Here is a 26,153-nt window from a genome sequence, read left to right on the forward strand (position 1 = left end):
TGCTGTTCGTGAGCCAGGATCAATTGGAAATGCGGAAACCTTTCACAGCTACCCCGCGAGCATCACCGTCTCCGTCGACCTCCACATCATCGCAGGGCAGCATTGTTCTGGGACGCCCACCTCCAGGTTGGCAAAAGAGAATGTTCTTGTCGCTCAAAGAAGAGAGGAGCACCAAAGCCGAACTTCACATTGGTCGTCCGGCTTCGTCCCCTGGGAACTTGGAGCTGGCTTCTCCTCTCGATGAGATTCCCAGTAGTCTGTCAAACGGTTAGTGCACCTCCATCAACATCAACATTTTTTCAACAAACATACACACCAATACCACCGTGTACGCAGGTCAGCGCCCGGATACGAGTTCGCTGGTAATCCCCTCTCCGAGAAGTTCGACGGGAAGTGATGGCAGTCACTCGATCAGCAACACGCTTATTCCCATCGATGATAAAGAGCGCATAATGGCGGCTGCGAATTCGCAACAAGTTCCTGGGGACTCACTAGGGTGCTTCAAGCGGCCACCGATAGCGGGTACGATGCAATGTACATGGGGTAATGATGCTGCACTCACATTTCGCTATTTGGCTTGCAGAAAACCGTGGCATGAACAGCTCGGACACCACCGCCTGCAGAAAAGGGATGCAACGATCGTGGACAATGTCATCGCGCACAAAGAGGATTCTTGACGCTGTTTCCGTTTCAAAGACTTCGACGAAGGAGAACCTGACTGGCACCAGCAGTACCAAATACCAAGAAATGGAGAGCGTCGCCATTTACATGTACACCCTGGTGCAGTGCTACAGAATCGACGAGAGCATTCGGTTTGTTTACTCGATCAGCAATCCGATTTTTGGGGAAATTGTACTCACTGTATTACGATTCAGTGCTGACAGCACCACCTTACCAGTAGCCGACGCCCAGTTGCTGCCGGAACCCACAAGTCCACCCACAGTGACGGCAATGTCAAAGCAAACAGCCTGCCGCCGCGAAATCATCTTTTCCCCCAAGCACGCGAATTAGCGCACAACAGTTCGACCTGCCCAGGCCTCAAGTCGTCGAAAACTAAGCCGTATCTTCCGAGTAGATCTTGACCAGCGCTTTCTTGTTTACCTTCCCCATCGCGTTTTTAGGGATCTTCTCAACGAAGAAGTATTTGCGCGGAACGCGATAGCTGGCGAGGTGTTCCTTCGAGAACTCCACAAGGTGCGGGGAAAATGATTCTGGGCCCACCTTATTACCTGCAACATCGGGCCGAATGACGGCTGCCACGATTTGTCCCCACGTTTCGTCAGGTAGCCCGAAGACTGCACACTCGAGCACCTGTGGGTGGGTCAGCAGCACGCGCTCGACATCCAGCGCGGAAACCTTGTAACCAGCCGTCTTGAGAATGTCAGCACTCGCTCGGCCGCGGATGCGGAAGCTTTTCAACTCGTTGCTGTACTGGACAATGTCCCCAGTCTTGAACCACCCTTCAGCATCGAACTCCTTCGCCGTAGCTTCGGGCTTGTTCCAGTACTCGCGGAAGACAGAGGGGCCCTTTACGCGGAGCTCGCCTTCTTTTTCTTCCTGTAGCGGCAGCTCAGTCTCCGTGTCGGGGTCCACTACACGCACCGACACACTCGGGAATGTGTTGCCCACGTATCCGAGGTGGCGGTCGCCGTGCAGCGGGTTCGTCAGCACCATCCCAAGCTCCGTCATGCCGTAGCGCTCGAGCAAACGCAAGCCCGTCAGACTCTCCCAACGGTTCAAAATCGACACGGGGCACGCCATGGAGCCGCTGATTGCCACACGCAGCCCGCGAGCACCAGCCAGCGCGCTCTGGACCTTGGAATCATCTTGAGGCTGCTTCTCAATATCCTCCAGCAGCTTCATGTACACCGTGGGCACCGCCATGAGCATCGACACGGGGCGCTTCGTGTTGGCAGCTTCTCCCAGCTTCGACCAAATCAGCGACGGCTTTGCAAACGGCAAGAACTCCACGGATCCACCGACGTACATCACACAGAGCAGGTTGTTGAGGATGCCGTGGACGTGGTGCAAAGGCAGGAAGTGGATGAGATGATCGCTGCTCGACATCTCCCACGCCGTCACCAAGTCGCTGATCTGCGCCGTCAGCGCAGCGTGCGTGGTCACAACACCCTTGGGACGGCCCGTGGTGCCGCTGGTGTAGATCATGTAGGCGCCAGCCTTGGCGTAGTCCTGCGTCTCGAGCCACTTCTGCACCTCCTTCTGCTGCTCGCTCGAGATCTCCTTCTCATCGCCGCCCTTCACATCGTCTGGACGCACGACCACTTCCACATTAAGCCGCGACGGGAGCCCCGCCACGTACTCCTCGAGCTTCGAGCCCAGCTCCGTAAACGACGCGTTCGCGACCAGCAGCGACGCGCCCGAGTCCGACACGATGTAGTCCATCTCGTCCGCCGGGTGGGCCGGGTGCAGGGGCACAGCGATGCCCCCCGCCAGCCAGATGGCCCACTGGATGATCAGGTACGACGCACCGCGAGCTCCGAGCATCGCCACACGGGGCTGCCCCTCATTGGGCAGCTTGTCCAACAGCTCGTCACGCAGCGCGAACGCCCGACGCAGCAGCGTCGCATACGTCCACTGCAGGTCCTCCTCTCCTCCGGTCGTGACCAGCGCCACGGAGCTCTGGTGCTCCAGCAGCTTCTCGATGATGTGCGGCGCGATGAGCTCGGCTGGGCGGGAGCTGGTCACCGACATGGTGCTTGACTTTAATTGGCGTGGGCGTTGATGCTTGGGGGTTGACGGAGCAATCCGAGATGAGTGAGCTGGAAGGTGCGGCGAACTTCAATGCGCATCAGATGCGTGATACAGTATTAGCCAATCAAGAGCCCGCACATCTGAGATAGTTCACCTGGAGCGCGAATCAAAGCGCAGGAAAAATCGGGTCGATTGGTGACTTTCGCCGCCAAGCCCAAGCAAACAAACGCCTTCAACTTGCGCTGCCCAGGACAGTGAACCATGACGGTGGGGCATGACCCGATCTACCGACACAAGCTGTACTCTAGTCACATGCACTGCAATTACTTCGCAGTCAACTAATGGACTCCCATCGTGTGTCTTGCTTTAGCAGCTACCAACCAGCCCATCCACAGCAGCTTGCCCGGTCCACAACACTCATCACACTTCGCGCCGATCTCGTCTTTGCTGCTGCGACGTCACTCCCCTTCCTTCCTGTCAGGAAGTTCCTGACCGCGCGAGACCGAAGCTTCCCCCCCCCCCCCCCCCCCCCCCCCCATGGACCCGTTCCTCCAAGCCGCGATCGACGAGGCCAAACAGGGCCTGAGCGAGGGCGGCATCCCCATCGGCTCCGTGCTCGTCATCGACGGCAAGATCGTCGCGCGCGGCCACAACCGCCGCGTCCAGCGGGGCAGCGCCGTGCTGCACGCCGAGATGGACTGCCTCGAGAACGCCGGGCGCCTCACGGCCGCCGACTACGCGCGCGCCACGCTCTACTCGACGCTGAGCCCGTGCGATATGTGCAGCGGCGCTGTGCTGCTCTACAAGATCCCGACGGTCGTCGTTGGCGAGAACAAGACTTTCCAGGGCCCCGAGCAGTACGTGCGCTCGAGGGGCGTCGACGTCAAGCTGCTGCAGGACGAGACGTGCATCAAGCTCATGGAGGGCTTCATCCACGACAAGCCGCAGCTCTGGAACGAGGACATCGGTGTCTAGAGATCGCCTCGCCTCGCATGTGTCAATCCAAATAACGGTTTTCGTCAACTTATACGCGGTGTTGATGTTCGTTTAAGTTGACATCCGTCTAAAGCAACGTCAGACGTGAATTATACGAGAGGACGTAATTTTGCGAACAATACAAGACGATGAGCGACTGGTTGCTAGCGGTGCACTCGGGTGCAGGGCGTTATGGCGCCTCCAACGAAGTCGCGTACCTCTCCCTGCTCCGCTCCGCTCTAGAAAACACTCACCGCTTCATTGCCAGCGCCAGTTCTCCACCCACAGCCGCGGAAGTCGCCGTTCAGCTGCTGCACTCTTTCGAGCACAGCAGTCTCACGAACGCCGGACTGGGGGCCAACCTGACGGAGCTCGGGCGAGTGGAGTGCGAGGCCAGCGTCGTATGCGGCGAGACTCACTTGGTGAGCTGCTGTGGAGCTGTTCGGGGCGTGAGGAAGCCCAGTGCATTGGCGTTGAAGCTGATGCAGCAGGCGAAGCAAGTTGAAGGCGGTGGTGACATCAACTCGAAATTCGCATTCGGGCGGCAGCCTCCGCTGGTGGTAGTCGGCGAGCACGCGCGGCAATTGGCGCGTGACTTCGGCCTCGAGACGGCGACGGAGAACGACGAAGAACTGGACAAGTACCAGGTGACGGACAAGGCTCAGCAGCATTGGGACAAGTGGCGTCGACGCTTTCAAGACGCTGCAGAGACCAAGACGGAAGAGGACGAGGAGCGCTTCGACACGGTTGGCGCCATCTGTATGGATCCGAGGGGGGACGTTGCAGCGGCGCTGTCCAGTGGCGGGGTGGCGTTCAAAGTGCCAGGTCGACTGGGGCTCGCGGGCTGCCCTCGGATGGGGTGTGATGCTGCAAACGCTGAGGAGAATTCCAGTCGCAAGAGGAAGAGGAGTGAGGGTCAGAACAGGGTGAAGAACGCGTTCGCGGTGGCGTGCACTGGTCGAGGGGAGCACTTTGTCCGCAGTAACTTGGTGGGGGCGTTGACGCGAAGACTTGAGAAGTCTAGTGATGTGGAGAGAGCGCTACGCAAGGTGCTGGCCGACGGGGCGGGGGATAATGGTGGAGTGGGGGTCGAAGGTGGCGTCTTGGCGCTTGTATCGCCGCCTTGTGCTACTCATGCCAAAGTACGAAGCGTTGAGCTGGGGGTCGCGTTCACCACTCCGTGCATGGGTGTGGGCTTCTTGCAGTGTCGTGCCGATGCTGATGCCGAGCCTCAAGTACAGATAGAACTCTTGCGTCGACCTGAAACTCCACAACCACAAGGCAAAAGTCGACAACAGCTCGCTATCCACGTATCCTTGTTTCGTCTTCCCGTACTATCTCAAGGGAAGTAAGGTTTTATTGAAACGCTTGAGGGCCGTGTTGTGGTCTATTCGGAGGAGGAGGGTCTTTAAAGTGATAAGAACTTCTATTATCGTTTGCCACGTAGTCCCATAAATTGACTTAGCGAAGTGGTACTCAGTACTTATTCCCGACAATCGAGTACAGGACAGCAACCGAGCACTACAGTATTACGATGGCTGCAATGCAACCCGGACCCAAGGCGAAGACGGCGTCTAGGAATTCAACGACAGCAGTGGTCCCGTTTGAATCCCCGCCCAACGACCGGCCCCTTGGCAATTTGATCAAACGCAAAATGTCTTCGATGGGGTTATTCAAGCTGACGATGTACGTGGTGCCGGAGATAATGGCGCTCATTTGCTTCGCCTGGACGATTTGGCTCGGACTTTTGACGGTCAAGCCGAACGACACCGTCAACTGGGTCATGAAGACCGAAAACTTCGACAACGGCTCGTTCTGGCTGCTGGTGGACCTCCAGCTGTGATGATGTGGTTTTCCCTATGTGGTCTCGCGCTCGTGGCGATAGCATACGCCACTGTTCTCGTAAAAATGGTCAAGGGAAAAAATCACGTCACCCAAACCCCGCATTCGTCTCGGCTTGACTCGATCAAGGCAGATCTACGTCGAACGATCATCCGCAGTGCAAGCGACCGACAGGGGCGTCTATTGACGATGTTCCTGACTCGGGCAGCGTCATATTTCGTGAAAGATAACAGCCTCGCGTTCAAAATTGCAGTGAGTACTGTAGCAGAAAAAAAACTGCCTTGAAGAAGGTGAAAAACTTTTACTAACAATTTTTATGACTTCGAAGCGTGTCTGGACTAAACTAGCAGATCTAGCGATCGAGACAGCGCTGCTGTATCGGATTCTCGAGGCGGGTTCACCTCCTGCACTTGTCGCCACGTTCACGATGATTGTTGGGTTGAATGCACTGTCGTGTTCAACGATGATGTTCCTCCCTGACGATAATATCGGGCTGATCGAGATTCTCGCTGATACCACGTACGCATATTATTATTGAGCTTTTGCTCAGCTTTCTCCCTCACGATTTTTTTGTTTTTGTGACAGATTCGACTTCCTCGTGGCTGTTGGGTATCCCATTCTCACGGTCATCTACTGCCTTTCGAGCTTCAAGCTCGACCGCTTCAAATTGGACATCAACCTGGAGGTTTTCCCCTTCGGGTGGTTTGAGCGAGACGCGAGTGTGATCGCCGACCCAAGACAGACAGATATCATCTACAAGTCTCTGAAGTCGCTGCAGATTTTCACGGCGCTGGACTACTTCATTCGAGTGGGGCTCAGCATGGTGTTCGCTTATCGCCTCTTTCACGTGGTGGAGCTCATTCGGGACCCGACCAAGCGACCAACTCGCTTCTACCCGAAGCGCCATTGGCCGTCCGCGATCGTGTTGATTTTGTTTGTTATTGTGCTGGTCGTCTTCGTAGAGGAGAGCATTCGCACGTCGGATGTGGCATGTGAGCTTAACCCCGAGTGTGCTGTGAAAGCTCACCGATGGATTACTGTGGAGAAGGACTCACTCGTCGAGTGTCCTTGCCTCACGTTAATTGATCAAGATCTGGCGCCAAAGTCTTAAGAGGCGTGGATGCAGCCGAAAGATGTGACGAAGAAAGTGGCGCAGCTTGCGGCAGCTGGCGATCTTCGGACGATTCAGCTCGTAAATCGGTATCTTCCGGTGATACCCGATGAACTGCGGCGATGTCGAAATATGAGGCGCCTGTAAGTTTACTTTCGACCCGTACCTGGTTGATCTCTTCAACCCACTGACTCGCATTGTTGCCTGCAGATCTCTGGTCTACACGTACACAGAAACGATGCCTCCATGGATCAAGGAATTTGTCCAGTTGGAATATTTGTAAGTATTCTTGCTAGTTTCTGTTAGCAAACGATGTATTGACCAACTTCTGCTGGAACGTTGTTTAGATACGTCGAAGGAACGTTCACTAACTCGCTGGTAGAGCTTCCAGAAGATATATTCAACGACATGGCATCCCTCACGTTCATTCACCTCGGAATACATCTGCGTATGCAGCACCTCCCGTCATTTGACGGCCTCGTCAACCTCAAAGCACTGGCGCTGGCACTATTTGTGTCGCTTGTTGAGCTGCCGTCCTTCGACAAGTTGACGAACCTCGAGCGGCTGCTGCTCATAAGCTTGCCAAGCATCCAGGAGCTACCAGATCTGGGATCCCTCAAGAAACTCAGGACGCTCACCGTTAATGACCGTGGCGGCTGGTGCTGCAACGGGTTTCTAGGCGAGTGCAACCTAGAAGACCCCTTCTGTGGAGCTCTACCGTTTCTGGACATATCCACAGTGTCCTGCCTAGAACCAACAGATCCAAGAGCGACGACTGAGACGCTTGCGGTAGTCAACAAGTTTTCATCCACTGTCTGTCGAAAGGCCGAGTCGACGGTGCTTCCTCCTGGTCCTCCGACCCCGGAAGGCATCGCTCAGTGCGGTGGTGTTTTGTATCATAGATGCAACGTCTCGGGCTTCGAGGAGGCCATGTGCTACAACACGAGGTTCATGGCCATCTCGTGCGCCCCGGTCCATTGGCCATCGAGATGCGTCGCCGGCAGATTCAACAGGGCGTGGGAGATCGTTGCAACCCCGAGTATGAGGCGTGGCTTGGCTGCAAGTAGGTGAAGTCCAGATACAATGATGCTGATATACTAGGAGCACTAGTTATTAATACTGTCTACGACCGGAAACGCTTTGGACAATTTTTCGCACCATCCTGCAGTATACGACGCTCCCTTTTTCAGTTATCGTGGATGATTCAGACCAGAACGGCGTAGCTGCGGACGTTTTCTTGTCATCTAAAAGGAGACACGAGCTGACAACGCTGTCGGAAGTTCATACCAGAATTGCATTCCAGCGAAACTCCAGCAGCAGCTTCGACTCTGAACTAAAACTCAGTACAGATAGCATTCTGCTCTGGACTACAGACGAGCGAGCCGGTCATGACGCAACTAGTTTTCCCGCTCGAGTTTGCCACCTCGAAGCAGCCGAAGAGCCCGTCGCTCCCGAGTCTCGACCTGCTGCACAGCCCGAGTTTGCGGCGGAAACTGGTCCCTTGGCGGCCTCCGGTCAGTCGAGAAGGCCCCAGCCCGGAGAAGCAAAACCCCATAATCCAGTCCAACCGACATTCGAGACTGCAGACAGTGACGATGATGTTCTTTCGGGGACCATGGCGCTCGTCTACACGGCGTGGACAGTGTGGCTCATCCTGCTGACTATCAAGCCCAATGAGACCGTGAACTGGGTCATGAAGACGGAGAACTTCGACAACGGCTCGTTCTGACTCATGGTAGACCCACCCACCGCCATGAGGTGGGCCTCTGTGGCCGGGCTCTTGGTGGTGGCCGTAGGCTACGCGTCCGCTGTCGTGAAGCTGCTCGCAACTCGCAAGAAGCGCGTGGTGCAGGCCACCAGTAGGCGGGCGTCGCTGGTTGTCTCCGTCAAGGCCAAACTGCACGACGATATCGTACGCGAAGCCGACGTCGAACATGGCAACAGATTCACCGCCTTCTGCGCTCAAGCGATCCTCTTGTTCGTCAAGGACGACAGCCGCGCCATGAAACTAACGGTAGGGGCCATCCATCACGTTTGATGAAAATACTTTGCCTTCGACAGCTAATGTGTGTTGTGTCATGCCAAGCAGCGGGTCTGCGTCAAGTTCTTGGATTTAGGCGTGGAGTCGGTGCTTTTGCATCGGATTCTTGAGGCCGGTTCCCCTCCAGCGCTACTCAGCGTGTTCACAGCCATCGTCGGTTCAAATGCTCTATCCTGCATCACCATGATGTTTCTCCCGGACCACCACAGCGGGCTGACCGAAGTGCTCATTGACACGTTGTACGTCCACTCACTCTCACTCTCCCTCTACTCTCCTTCTTCCTCTTTGTATCTCTAACCAGCGGGTAAAATAATCCTGCCAGCTTCGACTTCCTCGTGGCTGTGGGCTATCCCATACTGATGGTCGTCTACTGCCTGTCGAGCTTCGGCATGAACCGCACGAAAATCGCCATCAACCTCGAGGTTTTCCCCATTGGGTGGTTCGAACGCAACGCCAGCGTCATCTCGGATCCGGTGCAGATGGACGTCATCTACAAGGCGCTCAAGTCGCTGCAGGTCTTCACAGCGCTCGACTTCGTCCTGCGTATCGGAGTCAACCTGGTGTTCGCCTATCGCCTGTCGCGAGTCGCGGATCTCGTCAAGGACCCGACCGAGAAGGTCACGAGGCTGTACCCGAAGCGCCATCGCTTGTCTGTCGCCTTCTTGGTGTTAATACATCGTGGCTCTGATCGTCGCAGTGGAGGAGAGCGTGTGGACATCAGCGCTAGCGTGTGACCCCCACCCGGAGTGCGCTGTCAAGGCCCATCGGTGGACACAGGTGACGAACGGGTCGCTCACGCAGTGTCCGTGTCTGGCGCTCATCGACGAAGTGACCGCCCCGAAAACCTTCATGGAGTGGCTGCAGCCTACAGATGTGACGGACAAGGTGGTGCAGCTGGCAGCGACCGGAGATCTCCGCACGATTAAACTGGTCAACCGATACTTTCCCGTGCTCCCGGATGAACTTCGAGGCTGTCGGCACATGAGGCACCTGTAAGTGGCTCTAAAGTCTATCGAGTTTTTTGTGCGTTATTCACGGAGTTGCAATGTGCAGATCGCTAGTTTACACCTCCATGGACCGCCTGCCCGACTGGATCAACGAATTCACAGAGCTCGAATATCTGTAAGCTTCACTGGCTCGTTCGTCCTTTTGGGATTGGATAGTATAGTACTAATGTAGTTATGTTGAGGGGACTTTCGTCAACTCGCTGGTGGAGCTCCCGGTCGGCATCTTCGACGACATGGCCTCGCTCACGTTCATTCACCTGGGCCTGCACCTTCGTATGCAGCAGCTCCCCTCCCTCGACGGGTTGATGAGTCTCAAGGCGCTCACTTTGGCCATGTTCGGCTCGCTCGTGGAACTCCCGTCCTTCGATAGCCTGCGCAACCTCGAACGCTTAGTGCTGACGGGGTTACCGTTGATCCCGACGATCCCCGACCTCAAGTCGCTCCAGAAACTCAAAGCGTTCTCGGTTAACGACCGCGGCACGTGGTGCTGCAATGGATTTCTGGGCGACTGCGATCTGCAGGACCCCTTCTGCGGCTTCCACCCGTTCTGGCACCTCGGCCAAGCTTCGTGCCTGCCGGCTACAGTAGCCAAAGCATCCGCTGAGACGCTGGCAGCCGTGGGAAAGTTTTCCGAGACGGTGTGTCGTCCTCCAGATATGACTTACCCGGGACCGGACCCTCCCACACCTGAACGAAGTGCCCAGTGTGGAGGCGTCGTGTATCGGCAGTGCAGCTTACCCGGACATGATGAAGCCATGTGCTACAGCGCTCGGTTCATGGTGATCTCGTGTGATGCAGGCCCTTTAGCGATTAAAATGCGGCGACTGCAGATTGAGAATGGCGTTGGTGATCCATGCAACCCCGAGTTCGAGGCGTGGCTCGGTTGTAAGTAAGTCCTATGTAGTCTCTGAGACTTCAGAATTGTAATTTATGTAGAGTTGAAAGCTTTACATCCGGCCAACATGCTGAATACAGTCGATCAATTCTTACTCCTTACACCCTAGCCACACCTCGTACTTCGGATTGCAACGATCGCCAACGCCCTGTTGAATCTGTCGACGTCGCATCTCGATGGCCAACGGACCAGATGGCCATGAACCTCGTGTTGTATTATCACATGGCTTCTTCAAAGCCCGAGACGTTGCATCTACGATACAAAATGCCACCGCACTGAGCGATACCTTCCGGTGTCGGAGGGCCAGGAATTGTAATGGTGGGCTCGGGTGAACGGCAGGTCGTTGACGAAAACTTATTGACCACTGCTAGTGTCTCGGTCGTCGCCCTTGGATCGGTTGGCTCTAGGCAAGACACTGGCGGTAACCCCACGAGTGGCATAGCTCCGCAGAACGGGTCGTCCACATCACACTCGCCTAGAAATCCGTTGCAGCACCAGCCGCCACGGTCATTTACGGTGAACGTCTTAAGTTTCTTGACGGATGGCAGATCCGGTAGCCCCTTGGTGCTTGACAAAGCAACCAGCAGCAACCGCTCAAGACTCGTCAACCTGTCGAATGCAGGCAGTGATACGAATACTGCCAATGTCAGAGCCTTAAGGTTGATGAGACCGTCGAAGGAGGGGAGGTGCTGCATATGGAGATGCATTCCAAGGTGGATGAACGTGAGGCACGGCATATCATTGAAAATATCTTCTGGAAGCATCAGCAACGAACTGGTGAACGTTCCTTCAACATAACTGCACACGCGTGGTACGCGAGTTAGGCAACTCCATACACCTATTTGTTTTATCGAGATAAACCCAGCGAGACAACTTACAGGTATTCCAACTTGACAAACTTCTTGATCCACGTAGGCAGTGTTTCCGTGTGCGTATATACCAGAGCGCTTTACAGAAACGAAAAAAAAACGTGTTAGGGAATCAACGAGCAACAACGAAAAAAAAATATAACAAACTTACAGGTGCCTCATATTTCGACATCGCCGCAGTTCATCGGGTATCACCGGAAGATACCGATTTACGAGCTGAATCGTACGAAGATCGCCAGCTGCCGCAAGCTGCGCCACTTTCTTCGTCACATCTTTCGGCTGCATCCACGCTTCTAAGGACTTTGGCGCCAGATCTTGATCAATTAACGTGAGGCAAGGACACTCGACGAGTGAGTCCTTCTCCACAGTAATCCATCGGTGAGCTTTCACAGCACACTCGGGGTTAAGCTCACATGCCACATCCGACGTGCGAATGCTCTCCTCTACGAAGACGACCAGCACAATAACAAACAAAATCAACACGATCGCGGACGGCCAATGGCGCTTCGGGTAGAAGCGAGTTGGTCGCTTGGTCGGGTCCCGAATGAGCTCCACCACGTGAGAGGCGATAAGCGAACACCATGCTGAGCCCCACTCGAATGAAGTAGTCCAGCGCCGTGAAAATCTGCAGCGACTTCAGAGACTTGTAGATGATATCCGTCTGCAGGGGTCTGCGATGACGCTCGCATCTCGTTTGAACCATCCGACCGGGAAAACTTCGAGGTTGATTTTTAATTTGAAGCGGTCGAGCTTGAAGCTTGACAAAGAGTAGACAACCGTGAGAATGGGATACCCGACAGCAACGAGGAAGTCGAACCTGGTTGGAGTGGTTAAGGCATACTTAGTGAGCAAGCCAAATGGATAATGAACTAAGAAAAAAAGAAGGAATATAATAAAAAGAAATGTCGTACATGGTGTCAGAGATTGTAATCAGGAAGCAGCATCATTACCAGACACGACCCAGCGTTTAGCCCAGTTATTGTCGTGAATGTTACGACGAGAGCTGGGGGTGACCCCGCCTCGAGGATCCAGAAGAGAAGTGATATCTCGATTGCTAGGTCGACTAACTTGGAATTGAATTATCATCATCCGATGATTCGTCAAACTCAGAGGCAGATGACTGGCGACTGCTAACGCAAGAACCAGTTGCGCATGCTACTCCACGGAACTACAGGAGACGAAAACGCAGGACGTGGAACCCAGGAAGAGAACGAAGCTCTCGTACATCTCAAACCGGAGAGGAGGTATCGTTGGAGGAAATATTAAGCTGTGACTTCTTTCAAGAGCAATATATCGGAGACCGCGGAGATGCCGCAACCACGGACTTGTCGAAGCATCTTCGTATTGCATCTGCTAATATCAACAAAGGCGTGTTACGGAAAATGGATGGAGAAATTACAACATGGTTTATAGCGAATAGACTTGATTTTATTGTGCCTTTCGGTCATTTTGCCGAGTCCTACGTAGGACTTTGGAGGTCAGTTAATCTGAGGTTGGTGGTCTCTAAATCTGAGATGCAAATCTCGGACGAGTCCGATGAGCGGTCTTCCGGAGGCTTTCCGTTCAATGGACGTCCAAGCCAAGCAAGCTTTGTTTGGGGAAGCAATCAGTGCTGGAACCCACGAAGGCGAAGGGAGAAGACTTGGTTGTTTAATGTATCGACCGCATCGTGCTTACCTAGGTTTATTCTGCGTCTGGCATACACCGTATTAGAGTCAGCTCGTATGAAAGTCCTGCCACAAGACTTGACAGGAGTCCTTGGTAAGACCTCAAACCCCGAATGCCGTGAGAATGGGCGACATTCGGGCTTTCGGCTGTTTGTAGGACCTACGCAAGTGCTTCCATCGGACTAGCAATTCTTGGTCCTAATTCCCAACGAGGGGCCTGCTAATCTGCTCCGATAACCTAGCCCCATCTTAGTAGGTAGCTGTTTTACACGTCCGATTTGCCAAAACAACTGAAAAGCACAATATGATAATTGCGGACACGGGACTGACATGCGCAACCACGAAAACGATCTGGGTCACGGCTACCGATGGATCTAAGATGCCAGGCCTTACCCTTATCGGCAACAAACGTGCAGGAATCCTGATGGACAGTGAACGCTGGCAGGGAAGACTGATTAAACAAGACACGAAATTATCTCCATCCGGACGATCCATTAGCGTTACAGTCCGCCTCGGTAGACGCGCCGAGCTCGTGCTGGCTGCAACGTATTTGCCAGATACCCCTCAAGCAAACATAATGACAACTAAACAAGAGAGGGACTGGATCGATACGCGCATTGAACTCGCGCAGCAACGCCAACAAATCATCATAGTAGGGGGAGACTTCAACGCATATCCAGATGGTGGCTTAGACCGGCAAGGCCCAGGGGCTCAGGCGGCGGGTGCGCGACGGCAAAGTGAGTACTTCAAGCAATGGACCGAGGTAAACGGCCTAGTGTCAACGTTCAAACAGCGACACCCCCGAACACCGCGGTTCACGTACTCAAATGGAGGTACTTACACAGCACTAGACAACATCTACATCAACTCGCAGCATGCACACCAAGTCGAACAGAGCGGGATATGGTTGTATTCCGTCAATCGAGGAGACCACGTCGGTACGCCTTTTGTCAGCCTAGCTCTCAGCCAACTGCAGGAAACGCGCAGACACCTGAAAGGTGTGAGGTCCATACGGCACGTTGATACTAAGAAGAAAACCCCGGAGGAGATGATGGAGTATACGCAAACGCTATCTGACATGTTAGCGACAGGAAAACTGTCTCTGATGGACTCAATTAACGTGGCTAATAGCAGCGAAGAGGCAATAACGACGTGGCTCCATGAATCCATCGAGAACGTGTACAAGTGTATATACTCTGCGGCCAAGCATTTGTGGGGGGAAAAGAGTCAAGCGAGGAAAGTAATTGACAGAGCCGTAAGCAAGAAACGCACCGCGCGATGCCATGACCAGTTTAACTGCGAAGCTGCATGGTCATCCTGGCGGATACTCTGCAGTAAACTAGCGTCACACAGAAGGTATCCTCTCCTTCGCCTGATCGAAAGTTCCCCTCCACAACAACCACGCCACAGCACGCCACACTACATGTACAGACACATCGAGAGTACGCTGTAACTTAACTTGTTTTGCGACTTATCTACTACTGGCGTCGCTATGCGCTGCTCTATGGAAAGCAACCATAGAGCGGAGCCGTCGGGACCGCTTAGTTGGCGGCCTCGAAGTACTCCTTGGACTCCTCGACCGTGGGCTTGATGGTCTTCTTGCCCTTCTTCCAGCCGGCGGGGCACACCTCGCCGTGCTCGTCCGTGAACTGGAAGGCCTCCACCAGACGCAGCACCTCGTCCACGTTGCGGCCCACGGGGCAGTCGTTGATCGTGCTCTGGCGCAGCTTGCCCTCGCCGTCGATGATGAACAGGCCGCGGAACGTCGCGCCCGTCTCCTCGCCCACGTCGATCAGCACGTCGTAGGCCTTGGAGATCTCCTTGTTGAAGTCGGCGATCAGCGGGATGTCCAGCTCGCCCAGGCCGCCCTTCTTGCGCGGCGTGTTGATCCACGCCAGGTGCGAGAACTTGGAGTCCACGCTGCAGCCCAGCACCTCGCAGCCCAGTTTGCGGAACTCGGCCGCCTTCTCGCTGAACGCGATGATCTCCGTGGGGCACACGAACGTGAAGTCCATCGGGTAGAAGAAGAGCACGACGTACTTGCCCTTGTAGTCCGACAGCGACACGGTCTTGAACTCGCCGTCGACGACGGCGTCGGCTGTGAAGGCGGGGGCGGCGTGGCGGATCTTGGGGGCCATTGTGTTGGTTACCTCCGAGGGTTTGCGTACGGCACCAGTAAATCTGACCGTGGCACCAAGCCGTAACGGAAAATCACCAATGGTCCTGAAAAAAAAACACCACACCAAATATTACGCTCCCGTCGAATCACCAGTGTACTCAGATTGTACCCCTTTCCCAGTCCCTTTATAAGTTATAAATTATAACAAGCTGTAGCTTGGAAATTGGGCTAATACCAATGGTGTCGTACACCATGTACGACAACGCATAGGGGATTCGCTTTGAGTGGCCAGGGTCTCACTAGGTGTCGAGCACGGAGCGACGGCACTTAACGAACTTACAATTCTGTCTACCGTCTCAACGGCAGCAGGCAAGCAACATGTCCGACGTCGACGACGTAGACTTGGAGTGGCGGCAAATATGGCGGACTCACCACAGCAGCGAAGATCGCGACGAGTATCTCAGCACGTTCTTACATACATACCACCAGGAATAAAAAGCTACACATGCAGGACACAGTAGAGCACAAGATAACTTCAATGGAGTTTTATCAGCATTCGTTTACGTTGGCGAGTATTACCTCCAATTGCCGCCAGCAACGCTGCTCGTCGAGGGGAAAGGCCGACTTTAGGCTGCACTCAAGTGGCCGGCGCTGCAAGCTGCCGTCGTTATTCACCGCGATGATGACGTTAACAGGCAGCGTACTCTCCTCACTCTCAATCTCGAGCGCCAATGCCCCCACGATGGAGCGCAGAAGCACGATTCCGAGCAAAGTTAGAACGAGGTCAAAATGGCACGGAGACGGTCAACGTCGACGAATCTGGACCGATTCACGTCGTTCGCTTTCACTGCTGCCTTTCGATCAGTTATAGTGTACACGCCATCCTTCAAATGCTGGATCACTGACGTAGCCAACCCCATGCGTAATTTGCTGGGATACCTGGCGATGGCGAACGCCCGCGAGTGTGTGGAGAATCAGAGGCACAACAGCTCGAGAAGTGTCTGCAGTCACAGTCACACCACCTTTTGCGCGGAGCAGCGAGTCTGCGAGTCCGACGCTTTCCAGTACAGCCATGTAGAACGCCGACACATCCAGCGAAAAGAGGTCCGGCAGCGTGTGCTATGTGCGGTTAAACGCAAAGTCACCGTACGTGGTCCTCATGCAATTCTCCTCGATTAACCCATCGAGGCGGTGGGTGGTTCCCACAGACCATCGTAGGCTATGGGCCCTCTGGTGTGACTGACGGATTCCTTGGTACACGGAGATATGGTGTAAGTTCAGATTTGGTTGGTGATTTGCACGAGTATTTTGGGGGAAAACGTCAAAAGGTGTATGCGTTGGGAAAACGTTTGTCAATAGGTGGTGTGGTCGTGGGCGTCACGTCGCGTCATGTCTCATCATACACGTACTGACACACGTTTTGGTTGCCGCGGTATTTCGGGGTCATACAGACCCAGGATCGAGCTTCCAAGCACAGTAGTTTATTAACGACACGCTCGTCCGGTTCGTGGTGCCCATGACTTTGATAGCGAATTGTACGACTGAGGGACTACAATGAACGTCGCTATCCATTGTAGCCAGGCCTCAGCGCTGCCACAGTTCTACGATACCTACACTCTCCCCCGGTTGGGGGCTCTCACTAGAGCTCCTTCACCTCCGAAATTCAGATGCAAAACCTACCTAGTACAGCCATGCTATACACGCTTGCGGTTTGCGTTGGTAGTTCCTTGTAGCCACAATAGCGAAGTTGTCGAGTTCAGTTGCTCTATATGCTATTATTAGTTGACCGTGTTCGCTGCTAGTTGCATCAGGTAGAAGCCTTCCTAACCCCGGGTTTTATGGATTTGGATCTAAGCCCACACACCAGTCACCGCATTCGTTGCTGATGCGGCTTTATGATGCACCTTAGTGCGCTTGGAACCACATACACATACTGTCATACCGACAACCTAGCATACACCTAATGACACGAGTTAACCGCTTTTGACAAAACGTTTCAAATTCATACACCTTTTGACGTTTTCCCGTATTTTGGTGACTTTACTGGAATTGTTGGTGCCAAAGACGGCCACTCGTTACCTCCGGATTGGATCGTATACGGAACTGATCAGAGATTTGAACAGATCTCCTAAAAGGTGTGCTGGGGGTTGCACCCCCAGACCCCCGCATAAAGAAAACTAACTCCGAGTGTGCGGCAACGGGTCCGTTCGCTGGAATGCTCGTCGCTGGGCCCGCCACCGCAAATACCGCGCGGCCCTGCTTCGCGGGCGCCCCGCGCGGGTTTGCTAAGGCTACGCTCCTCGCAACCGCTCACTGCCGTGCCATACGTTTTGACCATACAAAAACCAAGATAAGACACCTGTTCCAATCTCTGATCAGGTCCGTATACGATCACAAATAAAATCTACTATTGTGTTGGTGGGAAGGTGTGGGGTCTTGAGGCTTGCGAGGCAAGTTCGAGAGTGGGCAAGGTCAGTGTGGTACTTGTAGCGTATCAAGGGTAGACGTGGTTGGTCCGGTGTTGGAAGACGTGCATCCGACGGCACCCTTGTCCTCCCGCGCGTGCCTGGCACGTGGCAATGCCACTTGGTATGGGCATCATCGTTGTGATCTCCAGCGTCAGGGACCAGAGTTTACCATGCGACATCGTTGTGTAAATTCATAGCGTACAAGCAGTGCAGCCTCATCGAAGGTCTTGACGAAGAGCTGGCCAGTGTGTGGGTTTAACGGCAAGCTTCGTGCATCGAAATGGATAATCAACCTGTTCACCCCAACCAAATCCCCAAATGATCTCGGATGTCCGACCCGTTTCAACAGCTTGACTGCAATGCCAGCAAACCCCTTCTTGTCTCGAAGCTCTTCCCAGCCCTCGACCTACTGTACTTATTAGTTGAAACCAAGCTGCTGAAGCAGAAGGGGTCCTACTGGCGAGATGCAAGGCCTTCAGCCTGAAGTTCAGGGCTGAAGCACTGAAGCCACTTCAGCCTTGAAGCTGTCCTACCCGCCCGTCTCTGTTTCAGGTCGCACATGGGCAGACACGAATCAGTACTTTTCACTCTTAATTAAATACAACAAGATCCCAAAACATCATTTCACTTGCTTTTTACAACTAGTATCCGGACAAACCGTTATCTGAGTATCAATACACCTCACCGCTCGCATGATGCGCCGCACTGCCACGTACGTGGCAGGCGTAACGGATCCCCCTCGGCGAGTGGCTGGCGTCAAGCGGTTGCCGCCAGACAAGAGCGCAAGCCAAGCAGCTCGGCCAACAACCTGCCTGGCCACTCACTAATTTGCCTCGCAAGCCTCAAGACCCCACACCTTCCCACCAACACAATGGCCCCCAAGATCCGCCACGCCGCCCCCGCCTTCACAGCCGACGCCGTCGTCGACGGCGAGTTCAAGACCGTGTCGCTGTCGGACTACAAGGGCAAGTACGTCGTGCTCTTCTTCTACCCGATGGACTTCACGTTCGTGTGCCCCACGGAGATCATCGCGTTCAGCGAGAAGGCGGCCGAGTTCCGCAAACTGGGCTGCGAGGTGCTGGGCTGCAGCGTGGACTCCAAGTTCTCGCACCTGGCGTGGATCAACACGCCGCGCAAGAAGGGCGGCCTGGGCGAGCTGGACATCCCGCTGATCGCCGACTTCAACAAGGAGATCTCCAAGGCCTACGACGTGCTGATCGACGTGGGCGAGGAGACGGGCGCGACGTTCCGCGGCCTGTTCATCATCGACGGCGAGGGCAAGCTGCGCCAGAGCACGATCAACGACTGCCCCGTGGGCCGCAACGTGGACGAGGTGCTGCGTCTGGTGGAGGCCTTCCAGTTCACGGACGAGCACGGCGAGGTGTGCCCCGCCGGCTGGAAGAAGGGCAAGAAGACCATCAAGCCCACGGTCGAGGAGTCCAAGGAGTACTTCGAGGCCGCCAACTAAGCGGTCCCGACGGCTCCGCTCTATGGTTGCTTTCCATAGAGCAGCGCATAGCGACGCCAGTAGTAGATAAGTCGCAAAACAAGTTAAGTTACAGCGTACTCTCGATGTGTCTGTACATGTAGTGTGGCGTGCTGTGGCGTGGTTGTTGTGGAGGGGAACTTTCGATCAGGCGAAGGAGAGGATACCTTCTGTGTGACGCTAGTTTACTGCAGAGTATCCGCCAGGATGACCATGCAGCTTCGCAGCTGATAGACATCACTGTGTTGCCTGCAGCAACACGGACACAGATCCACTGCAGTTCTTGATCCTGCTAGGAAGGATATTGGAATGCTAGGAAGGATATTGGAATGGAGATTCACTTGTCTGGTTGATCAGAACTATCAGGATAATGCTCGTTTTTATTCTTTTTCTGTTAGCTATGGCGCTCAAAGGCGATCAATCCCTCGTCAATAACTTAACCGCCGCCCGCTAAGCTTACAGCGCGCCGCTCTGCTTGAGCAGCGGCTCGAGGTCGCCCGCCTTGTGCAGCTTGCGCACGTCCGAGTTGCCGCCGATGGACTTGCCGCCCACGAACACATTGGGCACCGTGCTCTGGCCCGTGAGGTCCTCGAGCGCGTCCTGATGCTCGCCGCCGCCCTCGACCTCGTCCAGTTCCACGACGTCGAACTTGGCGCCCAGCTCCGTCAGCAGCGCCTTGGTCTTGGTGCAGAACCGGCAGTAGGTCTTGCTGTAGACCACGACGGGGGACGCGGCGATCTGTGCTTGCACGGTCTCCTTGGCGCTCACCATATTGATGTTGGCGTAGTAGTAGTGGAAGGCTGGCTTGAGTCTTCTTGTTGGCGGAAGTCAATTTGAAAGTGAAGCGAAGGAGGGTCCTTGTGAGCAGCGAGTTCTGAAGAGCGAGACGCAACGATGGACGTGGTCGGACAGATCCATGATTTGCAGCGGGTCGGACATCGTCATCGTCGACGCGAAGTCATCACGATGATTACCACTTTTGTAAAATGTCTTCGTGGACTTCAGATTCCAGACGCATATTATCTAGCAGCTTCAGATTCTGCAGTAGTGATATTCAACCCCACAGTACTGTACTCACCAGGAGCGCGTTTTAGCTTTGACTTTATACATATACACACTTCGCGCTCGCACCAAACCGTGCTCATGCTGTTTCTTAAGACGATGACGACGATGCGGAGTCGGTGAAAAGCGCGAGGTTGAACCATGCAATCGATACTTGGAATGGTCATGTGCATTAATAAAGCGATGCGTCATGGGTTTCGTACTAGTTTGCTAAGTCTACTTGGTCCAGGAGAAGCCGGATATGAGCTCTGCATCGAGCTGTGACTCGGACGGTCGGTTTTCGAGAATGGGCACTGTGGCATGGCTGCTCTCGATCATGGGGCAGTCCGACAGCTTCGTATCGTTTGATCGAGCGCCCGTGCCCAGCGTGGAGGGGTTCATGAACGGGTTGTCGCCGCCGCTCCCGTCGAACGAGTCGTGCACCGCTGCTACGGACTGCTTCCTTTGGCTGAAGTAGCTGCGGCGTTCGTCGTAGAGTTCGGCCTCGCTGTTGCTGTCGAGCCAGTCGCTGGTCTCCGTCTCGTTCACGGTCTTGGTGCACGTGAGCTCGGGCTTGCGTACGAGCGCCTGCGCCATAGAATTGCTGTCGAAGAACTTGCCGAGCACCTGGAACCACCGCGCCCACTCCGTCGACACCGAGGCGCGGAACTCCTCGCGACGTGGCTCGCCGTCCGCGTCAACGCCGATGATGTGGAACGAGTCGTTCTTGTCAGTCAGGATGACGCGCAGCACCTGATACCGCTGCTCCAGCTTCCCGTTGACCGTGTCTTCGCTCGTGTAGAGGCAAAGGGTGTCGTCGCTCTTGAAGAGACAGTAGTAAGTCTTCCAGCGCTTGAGGACAAGGCCCTTGCGCTTCTGCAGCCAGCCGCTGATGAACACCGCCGTCAGCTCCTTCTTCTTGGCCATCGGGAAGCCCGCCGCGGCAGCAGTGGCGCTTAGCTGGAACGTGCCCCTGTTAGGATCCACGACACTAGTCCGACGGCGCTGCACCTGGACCGAGTTGAGGCGCTGTCGCGACATCTCGTAGTCGTCGGTGCTGCTCGTCGTCTTCGTGCTGTTTGAGCTGCTGCTGAGTGGGTTTGGCTTTGAGTTCTCGTCGTAGTAGAAGGCGCAGTAGTCGGCTGCGTCATTCGGTTGTTGGTCACGACTTGAGCTGGTGGTAGTACGGGAGCTCTGACGCGTAGACGCTCTAGTCGCCTCGGGCGCGTTACTCTCTGTTCTCTCGCGCACTGCGGCCAGCGTGAACCTATCGAGGTCGACAGGAGCTCCAGTCGCGTCGAACACCTCGCTTTCGGCTCTCTTACGCGTTGCTGCCGTCGTCAAACCTTCGAAGTCGGACTCCGCCATGCTCTTCTCGATCGTAGATTGAATCACCTCATTCCTGTGCACTGCGGCCACCGTAAGTCCGTCGAAGTTAAAATCGTTTACCTCGTTGTCGACCGAGTCATTCTCGGCAGGAGGGGTGCTGCTCCAGCCGAAGTATTCGGCCGGGTGGGCGGACGACAGCTTGGAGGTCGTGTTTCGGATGGACTGCTGCAGAGTTGGCGACAGGAGCTGGAGACCCGCTGATGTTGACGAGTTGGCAGCATCGACAGACGATCTTCGGGGTCGCGACTGGTTTCCAGGCATGAGTGAGAGAGTGACTCGCTTTGTGTTGCTGGTTTCAGATGCGAATGGGAACTGAGCTAACAATCGCTTGGGTCTTGGCTGGGTCTCTTTCTAGAAATCGGCGGAAGGTAAGGAGGAACTGTAGGGCGAACCGAATGCTCGAGTGAAGACACGCCCGGGGAACCTTCCTCCGATACGTTTAGACTTCCGTCCGTGTACTTGGTGAGTTCTCGGTGGGGAGCACGTCGATGCAGAACTGAGCGCAGCTTTACCGCTAGTGCTGGCGCGACGGACGAGCACTATCCACTCGAATTAGGACCAGCCCTGCTAAGATTGCAAGCTCGTCGAATAGGGCGCTGACGGACACCATATGGGCGGTTGAAGTCTGCGCGCGAGCCACACGCAGCAGCTGATCCCGTCCTTGTGGTGGTGGCCATACCGACGGCGAACTTCGTTGACAAGAAATAATCACACAGCTTGGTCTTCTGCGCCCCACAAAGTCGATGGGACATTAAGCTGGAAAGCCTGGGGCTCGTTTAAGATGAAAATCTTCAAGCCTCTGTCGCAGAGTACACTTCTGGAGGAGGAGCAAGTGGTAAGAAACGTAGCCAAGTAAAGTCGCACGCGCCGCTTTCACCTGGGGAATTCAGTTGATACACAACCAGGTGGGGTTATATTCTCCAGCGCTCTGGAAATCAAAGTTACTAGTGCCTCTTCCGAGCACATCTGGCCATGGTCTCGACTCGAGACTCTCGAGGCATTCGGCCCGCCTTTAGTCAAACTTGTAAGGAGCTGCAGTAACTTCGTGTGTTCGATTACCATACGACTCAGCGTGGCACCTGAGCGTTGCTCTTTTCCCCACCAAAACTTACACACCAAAGACATACGAAAAGATCCAACAGCGGATGTAAATGCAAATAGCAGTGCTTTATGAAATGTGATGGAGTTGACGGCCACGTAAGCATGCGACGCGGAATTAACGCCAATTGACTACTGAGCTTAATTCACCGCGCCAAAGTATTCTTTGGAAGCGTCGACCGTGGGCTTGATGGTCTTCTTGCCCTTCTTCCAGCCGGCGGGGCACACCTCGCCGTGCTCGTCCGTGAACTGGAAGGCCTCCACCAGACGCAGCACCTCGTCCACGTTGCGGCCCACGGGGCAGTCGTTGATCGTGCTCTGGCGCAGCTTGCCCTCGCCGTCGATGATGAACAGGCCGCGGAACGTCGCGCCCGTCTCCTCGCCCACGTCGATCAGCACGTCGTAGGCCTTGGAGATCTCCTTGTTGAAGTCGGCGATCAGCGGGATGTCCAGCTCGCCCAGGCCGCCCTTCTTGCGCGGCGTGTTGATCCACGCCAGGTGCGAGAACTTGGAGTCCACGCTGCAGCCCAGCACCTCGCAGCCCAGTTTGCGGAACTCGGCCGCCTTCTCGCTGAACGCGATGATCTCCGTGGGGCACACGAACGTGAAGTCCATCGGGTAGAAGAAGAGCACGACGTACTTGCCCTTGTAGTCCGACAGCGACACGGTCTTGAACTCGCCGTCGACGACGGCGTCGGCTGTGAAGGCGGGGGCGGCGTGGCGGATCTTGGGGGCCATTGTGTTGGTGGGAAGGTGTGGGGTCTTGGCTGATGCTGTGTTGCGATCGATGCAAATTGAAGAATGAGGGAGCAGACAACCACTTGCCAGTCGCTATATCGACACTGTCGCGTCTGAAGCTGTTCACACCAGTCCATGAGGTTATTCTGCGCCGTTCTCCACCCACGATGAGACAAGATGTCCGCGACGACACTTTGCGCATCCAAAGTGGTAAACATCATGATGACTTCACGTGGATGATGATGATGTCCGACCCGCTGCAAATCATGGATCTGTCCGACCACGTCCATCGTTGCGTCTCGCTCTTCAGAACTCGCTGCTCACAAGGACCCTCCTTCGCTTCACTTTCAAATTGACTTCCGCCAACAAGAAGACTCAAGCCAGCCTTCCACTACTACTACGCCAACATCAATATGGTGAGCGCCAAGGAGACCGTGCAAGCACAGATCGCCGCGTCCCCCGTCGTGGTCTACAGCAAGACCTACTGCCGGTTTTGCACCAAGACCAAGGCGCTGCTGACGGAGCTGGGCGCCAAGTTCGACGTCGTGGAACTGGACGAGGTCGAGGGCGGCGGCGAGCATCAGGACGCGCTCGAGGACCTCACGGGCCAGAGCACGGTGCCCAATGTGTTCGTGGGCGGCAAGTCCATCGGCGGCAACTCGGACGTGCGCAAGCTGCACAAGGCGGGCGACCTCGAGCCGCTGCTCAAGCAGAGCGGCGCGCTGTAAGCTTAGCAGGCGGCGGTTAAGTTATTGACGAGGGATTGATCGCCTTTGAGCGCCATAGCTAACAGAAAAATTAAACAACGAGCTTTGGTTTCCCTCCACCGTTCGCAACATTCTCACTCTTACTCTTGTAAGCATGGGTCTGATAAATATCTGGCCGGTATCCACTCAACAACACAGAACGAGATGAATGGCCCACTGGTAGCATTGCACTTCACCAATTCTTCAAGTGCATTATGGCTCGGTGTGCCACATCAATTTATGGCAGCCACACTGGACTGGTGTGCACCACACTGATTGATCTCGGCTCCTGCACCCGAGCCAAACACCTTGGGGCCAGTATGGACGCCTTCGACTTCCTCGAGACGCTGCCGCCGGCGACGCTGGAGCGGCTGTACCAGGACCCATGGGCGTGCCAGGCCATCTTCCAGGCGCTGCCGCCCCTCGCGCAGCAGTTCGTGATGCGGCTGCTGCCCAGCAACGCCGCCGTGCCGCGCTCACTGCTGGAGCAGTGGGTCGTGCCCGAGCCGGGGGACGCCAACCGCATGCCGCCGCAGTTCCACGCGGCGCTGCACAAGGTGCGTGCGATATGACGTCATATCCCCCCGCATATGATATGACAACTCCAGTATATGAGATAATTTATGGTATGCGACTGCTGTGTATTTCCCTTCTTAGCTTGAAGGCCTCAAGGTGTTCGTGCATCAGGACGGGGCGTATCGACCGCACCCGACGTTCCAGAAGCAGCTCATGGTGGAGAAATGGTTATTGACTGTTATGATATTTCCTTGTCATATCATATTTACGGGTTCTCTTGTTTGTAGTACGCTCTGAGTAATTTGGGCGGGTCTCCGTGGGAGCGAGGGCGTCTGCAGCTCCCCAAGGACCCGGAGAACACGTTCGCTGCGGCGGATTTGGAGCGATATGCGCGAGCTCGGTGGGACTCGGTGCTTCACTACATGGTGGGCTCGACGGCTGTGCAGGAACCGCCGCAGTCGGTGGTGGATATTCTGCTACGTACAAGGCTGCTGCAGGCTAGTGGAGCTGATTCAAGGGCGCTGCATATCACGGATACGGGATACGAGTTTATGCTGAAGGACATTCACGTGCAGATGTGGATCTTCATGCTGGAGTACATCCGTACGCTGGACAACACGGGGACGTTGAAGCAGGAGGATATTTTGCAGTTTCTGTTCCAGATCAGCTACTGCCAGACAGGAGAATACTATGCCGTGGCAGATCTGACGGAGACTCAGCGGCTACTACTTGGCGATTTTATCGACTTTGGACTGCTCTTCCGCAAGCGCCCGAACTCCGACAGGTTTTACACGACGAGCCTCGCAGTTAACCTCATTTTTGGTGGATCTACGGGCCAGAAGCGCAGCCACGTGAGTCTCACGAGCTCGTTCGCTGGCGTTCGCGCTGGCTTGAAGTCACAAGTAGCAGACCCACGCCAGGCCCCGACGGCTGATCACAGTGCCCAGTTGCTTGTGGTGGTGGAAACGAACTTCAAGATATACGCCTACACGACGTCGACGCTTCACGTGGCCATGCTCAGTGTGTTCGTCGACATTGTTGCACGGTTGCCCAATCTGGCAATCGGCTTCATTACTCGCGAGAGTCTTCGGTCGGCACTCATCCACGGTATCTCGGCGCAGCAAATCTACGACTTCCTGATGAAGCACGCCCACCCGAAGATGCGCCGCAACTCGCCAGTCATCCCCGAGAACATCGCAGACCAGATCTACTTGTGGGAGCGCGAGCGCAATCGCGTGCAGTTCATGGAGGGAATCCTCTTCGATGGGTTCAACACCAAGGAAGATTACGAGAGCGTGCGCGACTACGCCAAGGACCTTAAGGTGCTCACGTGGTCGGACCCCATTCACTTCCGACTGTCGATCACAACTGCTGGTATCGACGATGTGCGCCACTACATTCAAAGCCAGCTTTCGTCTCGAGCGTAGGAGGTA

At 55.1% G+C, this 26,153-nt stretch overlaps 14 protein-coding genes across 14 annotated transcripts; 8 read left to right on the plus strand and 6 right to left on the minus strand.

Moving 5' to 3' along the window:
* Positions 1-402: 402 nt before the first annotated feature.
* On the minus strand, positions 403-2,712 carry PHYSODRAFT_555724 (hypothetical protein; the record flags this gene model as incomplete). Its single annotated transcript, XM_009519970.1, has 2 exons — positions 403-788; positions 896-2,712. One exon carries the CDS (start codon positions 2,710-2,712, stop codon positions 1,054-1,056), a length of 1,659 nt encoding a protein of 552 aa, XP_009518265.1. The 3' UTR covers positions 403-788; positions 896-1,053.
* A 537-nt stretch (positions 2,713-3,249) lies between these two features.
* PHYSODRAFT_540545 (hypothetical protein) lies at positions 3,250-3,732 on the plus strand (the record flags this gene model as incomplete). The annotated part of the gene is made up of 1 exon (XM_009519971.1): positions 3,250-3,732. The coding sequence occupies one exon, from the start codon at positions 3,250-3,252 to the stop codon at positions 3,685-3,687; it is 438 nt and encodes a 145-aa protein (XP_009518266.1). The 3' UTR covers positions 3,688-3,732.
* Positions 3,733-3,836: 104 nt separating this feature from the next.
* Positions 3,837-5,039, plus strand: PHYSODRAFT_483993 (hypothetical protein; the record flags this gene model as incomplete). Its single annotated transcript, XM_009519972.1, has 1 exon — positions 3,837-5,039. One exon carries the CDS (start codon positions 3,837-3,839, stop codon positions 5,037-5,039), a length of 1,203 nt encoding a protein of 400 aa, XP_009518267.1.
* Positions 5,040-5,221: 182 nt separating this feature from the next.
* PHYSODRAFT_295564 (hypothetical protein) lies at positions 5,222-5,530 on the plus strand (the record flags this gene model as incomplete). Its single annotated transcript, XM_009519973.1, has 1 exon — positions 5,222-5,530. The coding sequence occupies one exon, from the start codon at positions 5,222-5,224 to the stop codon at positions 5,528-5,530; it is 309 nt and encodes a 102-aa protein (XP_009518268.1).
* A 615-nt stretch (positions 5,531-6,145) lies between these two features.
* On the plus strand, positions 6,146-10,581 carry PHYSODRAFT_481485 (hypothetical protein; the record flags this gene model as incomplete). The annotated part of the gene is given in 4 exon segments (XM_009519974.1): positions 6,146-6,507; positions 9,389-9,673; positions 9,690-9,803; positions 9,861-10,581. Coding segments are annotated over 4 exon segments (1,482 nt in total), but the record flags the coding sequence as incomplete, so codon positions are not given.
* A 220-nt stretch (positions 10,582-10,801) lies between these two features.
* On the minus strand, positions 10,802-12,155 carry PHYSODRAFT_324248 (hypothetical protein; the record flags this gene model as incomplete). Its single annotated transcript, XM_009519975.1, has 4 exons — positions 10,802-11,381; positions 11,462-11,530; positions 11,604-12,001; positions 12,033-12,155. 4 exons carry the CDS (start codon positions 12,153-12,155, stop codon positions 10,802-10,804), a joined length of 1,170 nt encoding a protein of 389 aa, XP_009518270.1.
* Positions 12,156-13,498: 1,343 nt separating this feature from the next.
* On the plus strand, positions 13,499-14,572 carry PHYSODRAFT_295568 (hypothetical protein; the record flags this gene model as incomplete). Its single annotated transcript, XM_009519976.1, has 1 exon — positions 13,499-14,572. One exon carries the CDS (start codon positions 13,499-13,501, stop codon positions 14,570-14,572), a length of 1,074 nt encoding a protein of 357 aa, XP_009518271.1.
* On the minus strand, positions 14,563-15,266 carry PHYSODRAFT_284682 (hypothetical protein). Its single transcript, XM_009519977.1, has one exon. The coding sequence runs from the start codon at positions 15,255-15,257 to the stop codon at positions 14,661-14,663; it is 597 nt and encodes a 198-aa protein (XP_009518272.1). The 5' UTR covers positions 15,258-15,266; the 3' UTR covers positions 14,563-14,660.
* A 3,283-nt stretch (positions 15,267-18,549) lies between these two features.
* Positions 18,550-19,272, plus strand: PHYSODRAFT_284684 (hypothetical protein). Its single transcript, XM_009519978.1, has one exon. The coding sequence runs from the start codon at positions 18,578-18,580 to the stop codon at positions 19,172-19,174; it is 597 nt and encodes a 198-aa protein (XP_009518273.1). The 5' UTR covers positions 18,550-18,577; the 3' UTR covers positions 19,175-19,272.
* Positions 19,273-19,648: 376 nt separating this feature from the next.
* PHYSODRAFT_324251 (hypothetical protein) lies at positions 19,649-19,963 on the minus strand (the record flags this gene model as incomplete). Its single annotated transcript, XM_009519979.1, has 1 exon — positions 19,649-19,963. One exon carries the CDS (start codon positions 19,961-19,963, stop codon positions 19,649-19,651), a length of 315 nt encoding a protein of 104 aa, XP_009518274.1.
* A 507-nt stretch (positions 19,964-20,470) lies between these two features.
* Positions 20,471-21,883, minus strand: PHYSODRAFT_478751 (hypothetical protein; the record flags this gene model as incomplete). The annotated part of the gene is made up of 2 exons (XM_009519980.1): positions 20,471-21,427; positions 21,629-21,883. The coding sequence occupies 2 exons, from the start codon at positions 21,881-21,883 to the stop codon at positions 20,471-20,473; spliced, it is 1,212 nt and encodes a 403-aa protein (XP_009518275.1).
* Positions 21,884-22,861: 978 nt separating this feature from the next.
* On the minus strand, positions 22,862-23,458 carry PHYSODRAFT_484706 (hypothetical protein; the record flags this gene model as incomplete). The annotated part of the gene is made up of 1 exon (XM_009519981.1): positions 22,862-23,458. The coding sequence occupies one exon, from the start codon at positions 23,456-23,458 to the stop codon at positions 22,862-22,864; it is 597 nt and encodes a 198-aa protein (XP_009518276.1).
* A 413-nt stretch (positions 23,459-23,871) lies between these two features.
* PHYSODRAFT_485550 (hypothetical protein) lies at positions 23,872-24,186 on the plus strand (the record flags this gene model as incomplete). Its single annotated transcript, XM_009519982.1, has 1 exon — positions 23,872-24,186. The coding sequence occupies one exon, from the start codon at positions 23,872-23,874 to the stop codon at positions 24,184-24,186; it is 315 nt and encodes a 104-aa protein (XP_009518277.1).
* Positions 24,187-24,524: 338 nt separating this feature from the next.
* On the plus strand, positions 24,525-26,147 carry PHYSODRAFT_479459 (hypothetical protein; the record flags this gene model as incomplete). The annotated part of the gene is made up of 3 exons (XM_009519983.1): positions 24,525-24,761; positions 24,862-24,957; positions 25,008-26,147. The coding sequence occupies 3 exons, from the start codon at positions 24,525-24,527 to the stop codon at positions 26,145-26,147; spliced, it is 1,473 nt and encodes a 490-aa protein (XP_009518278.1).
* Positions 26,148-26,153: the final 6 nt, after the last annotated feature.

This window comes from Phytophthora sojae, assembly GCF_000149755.1.
Source record: "Phytophthora sojae unplaced genomic scaffold PHYSOscaffold_2, whole genome shotgun sequence".
Classification (NCBI taxonomy): domain Eukaryota; phylum Oomycota; class Peronosporomycetes; order Peronosporales; family Peronosporaceae; genus Phytophthora; species Phytophthora sojae.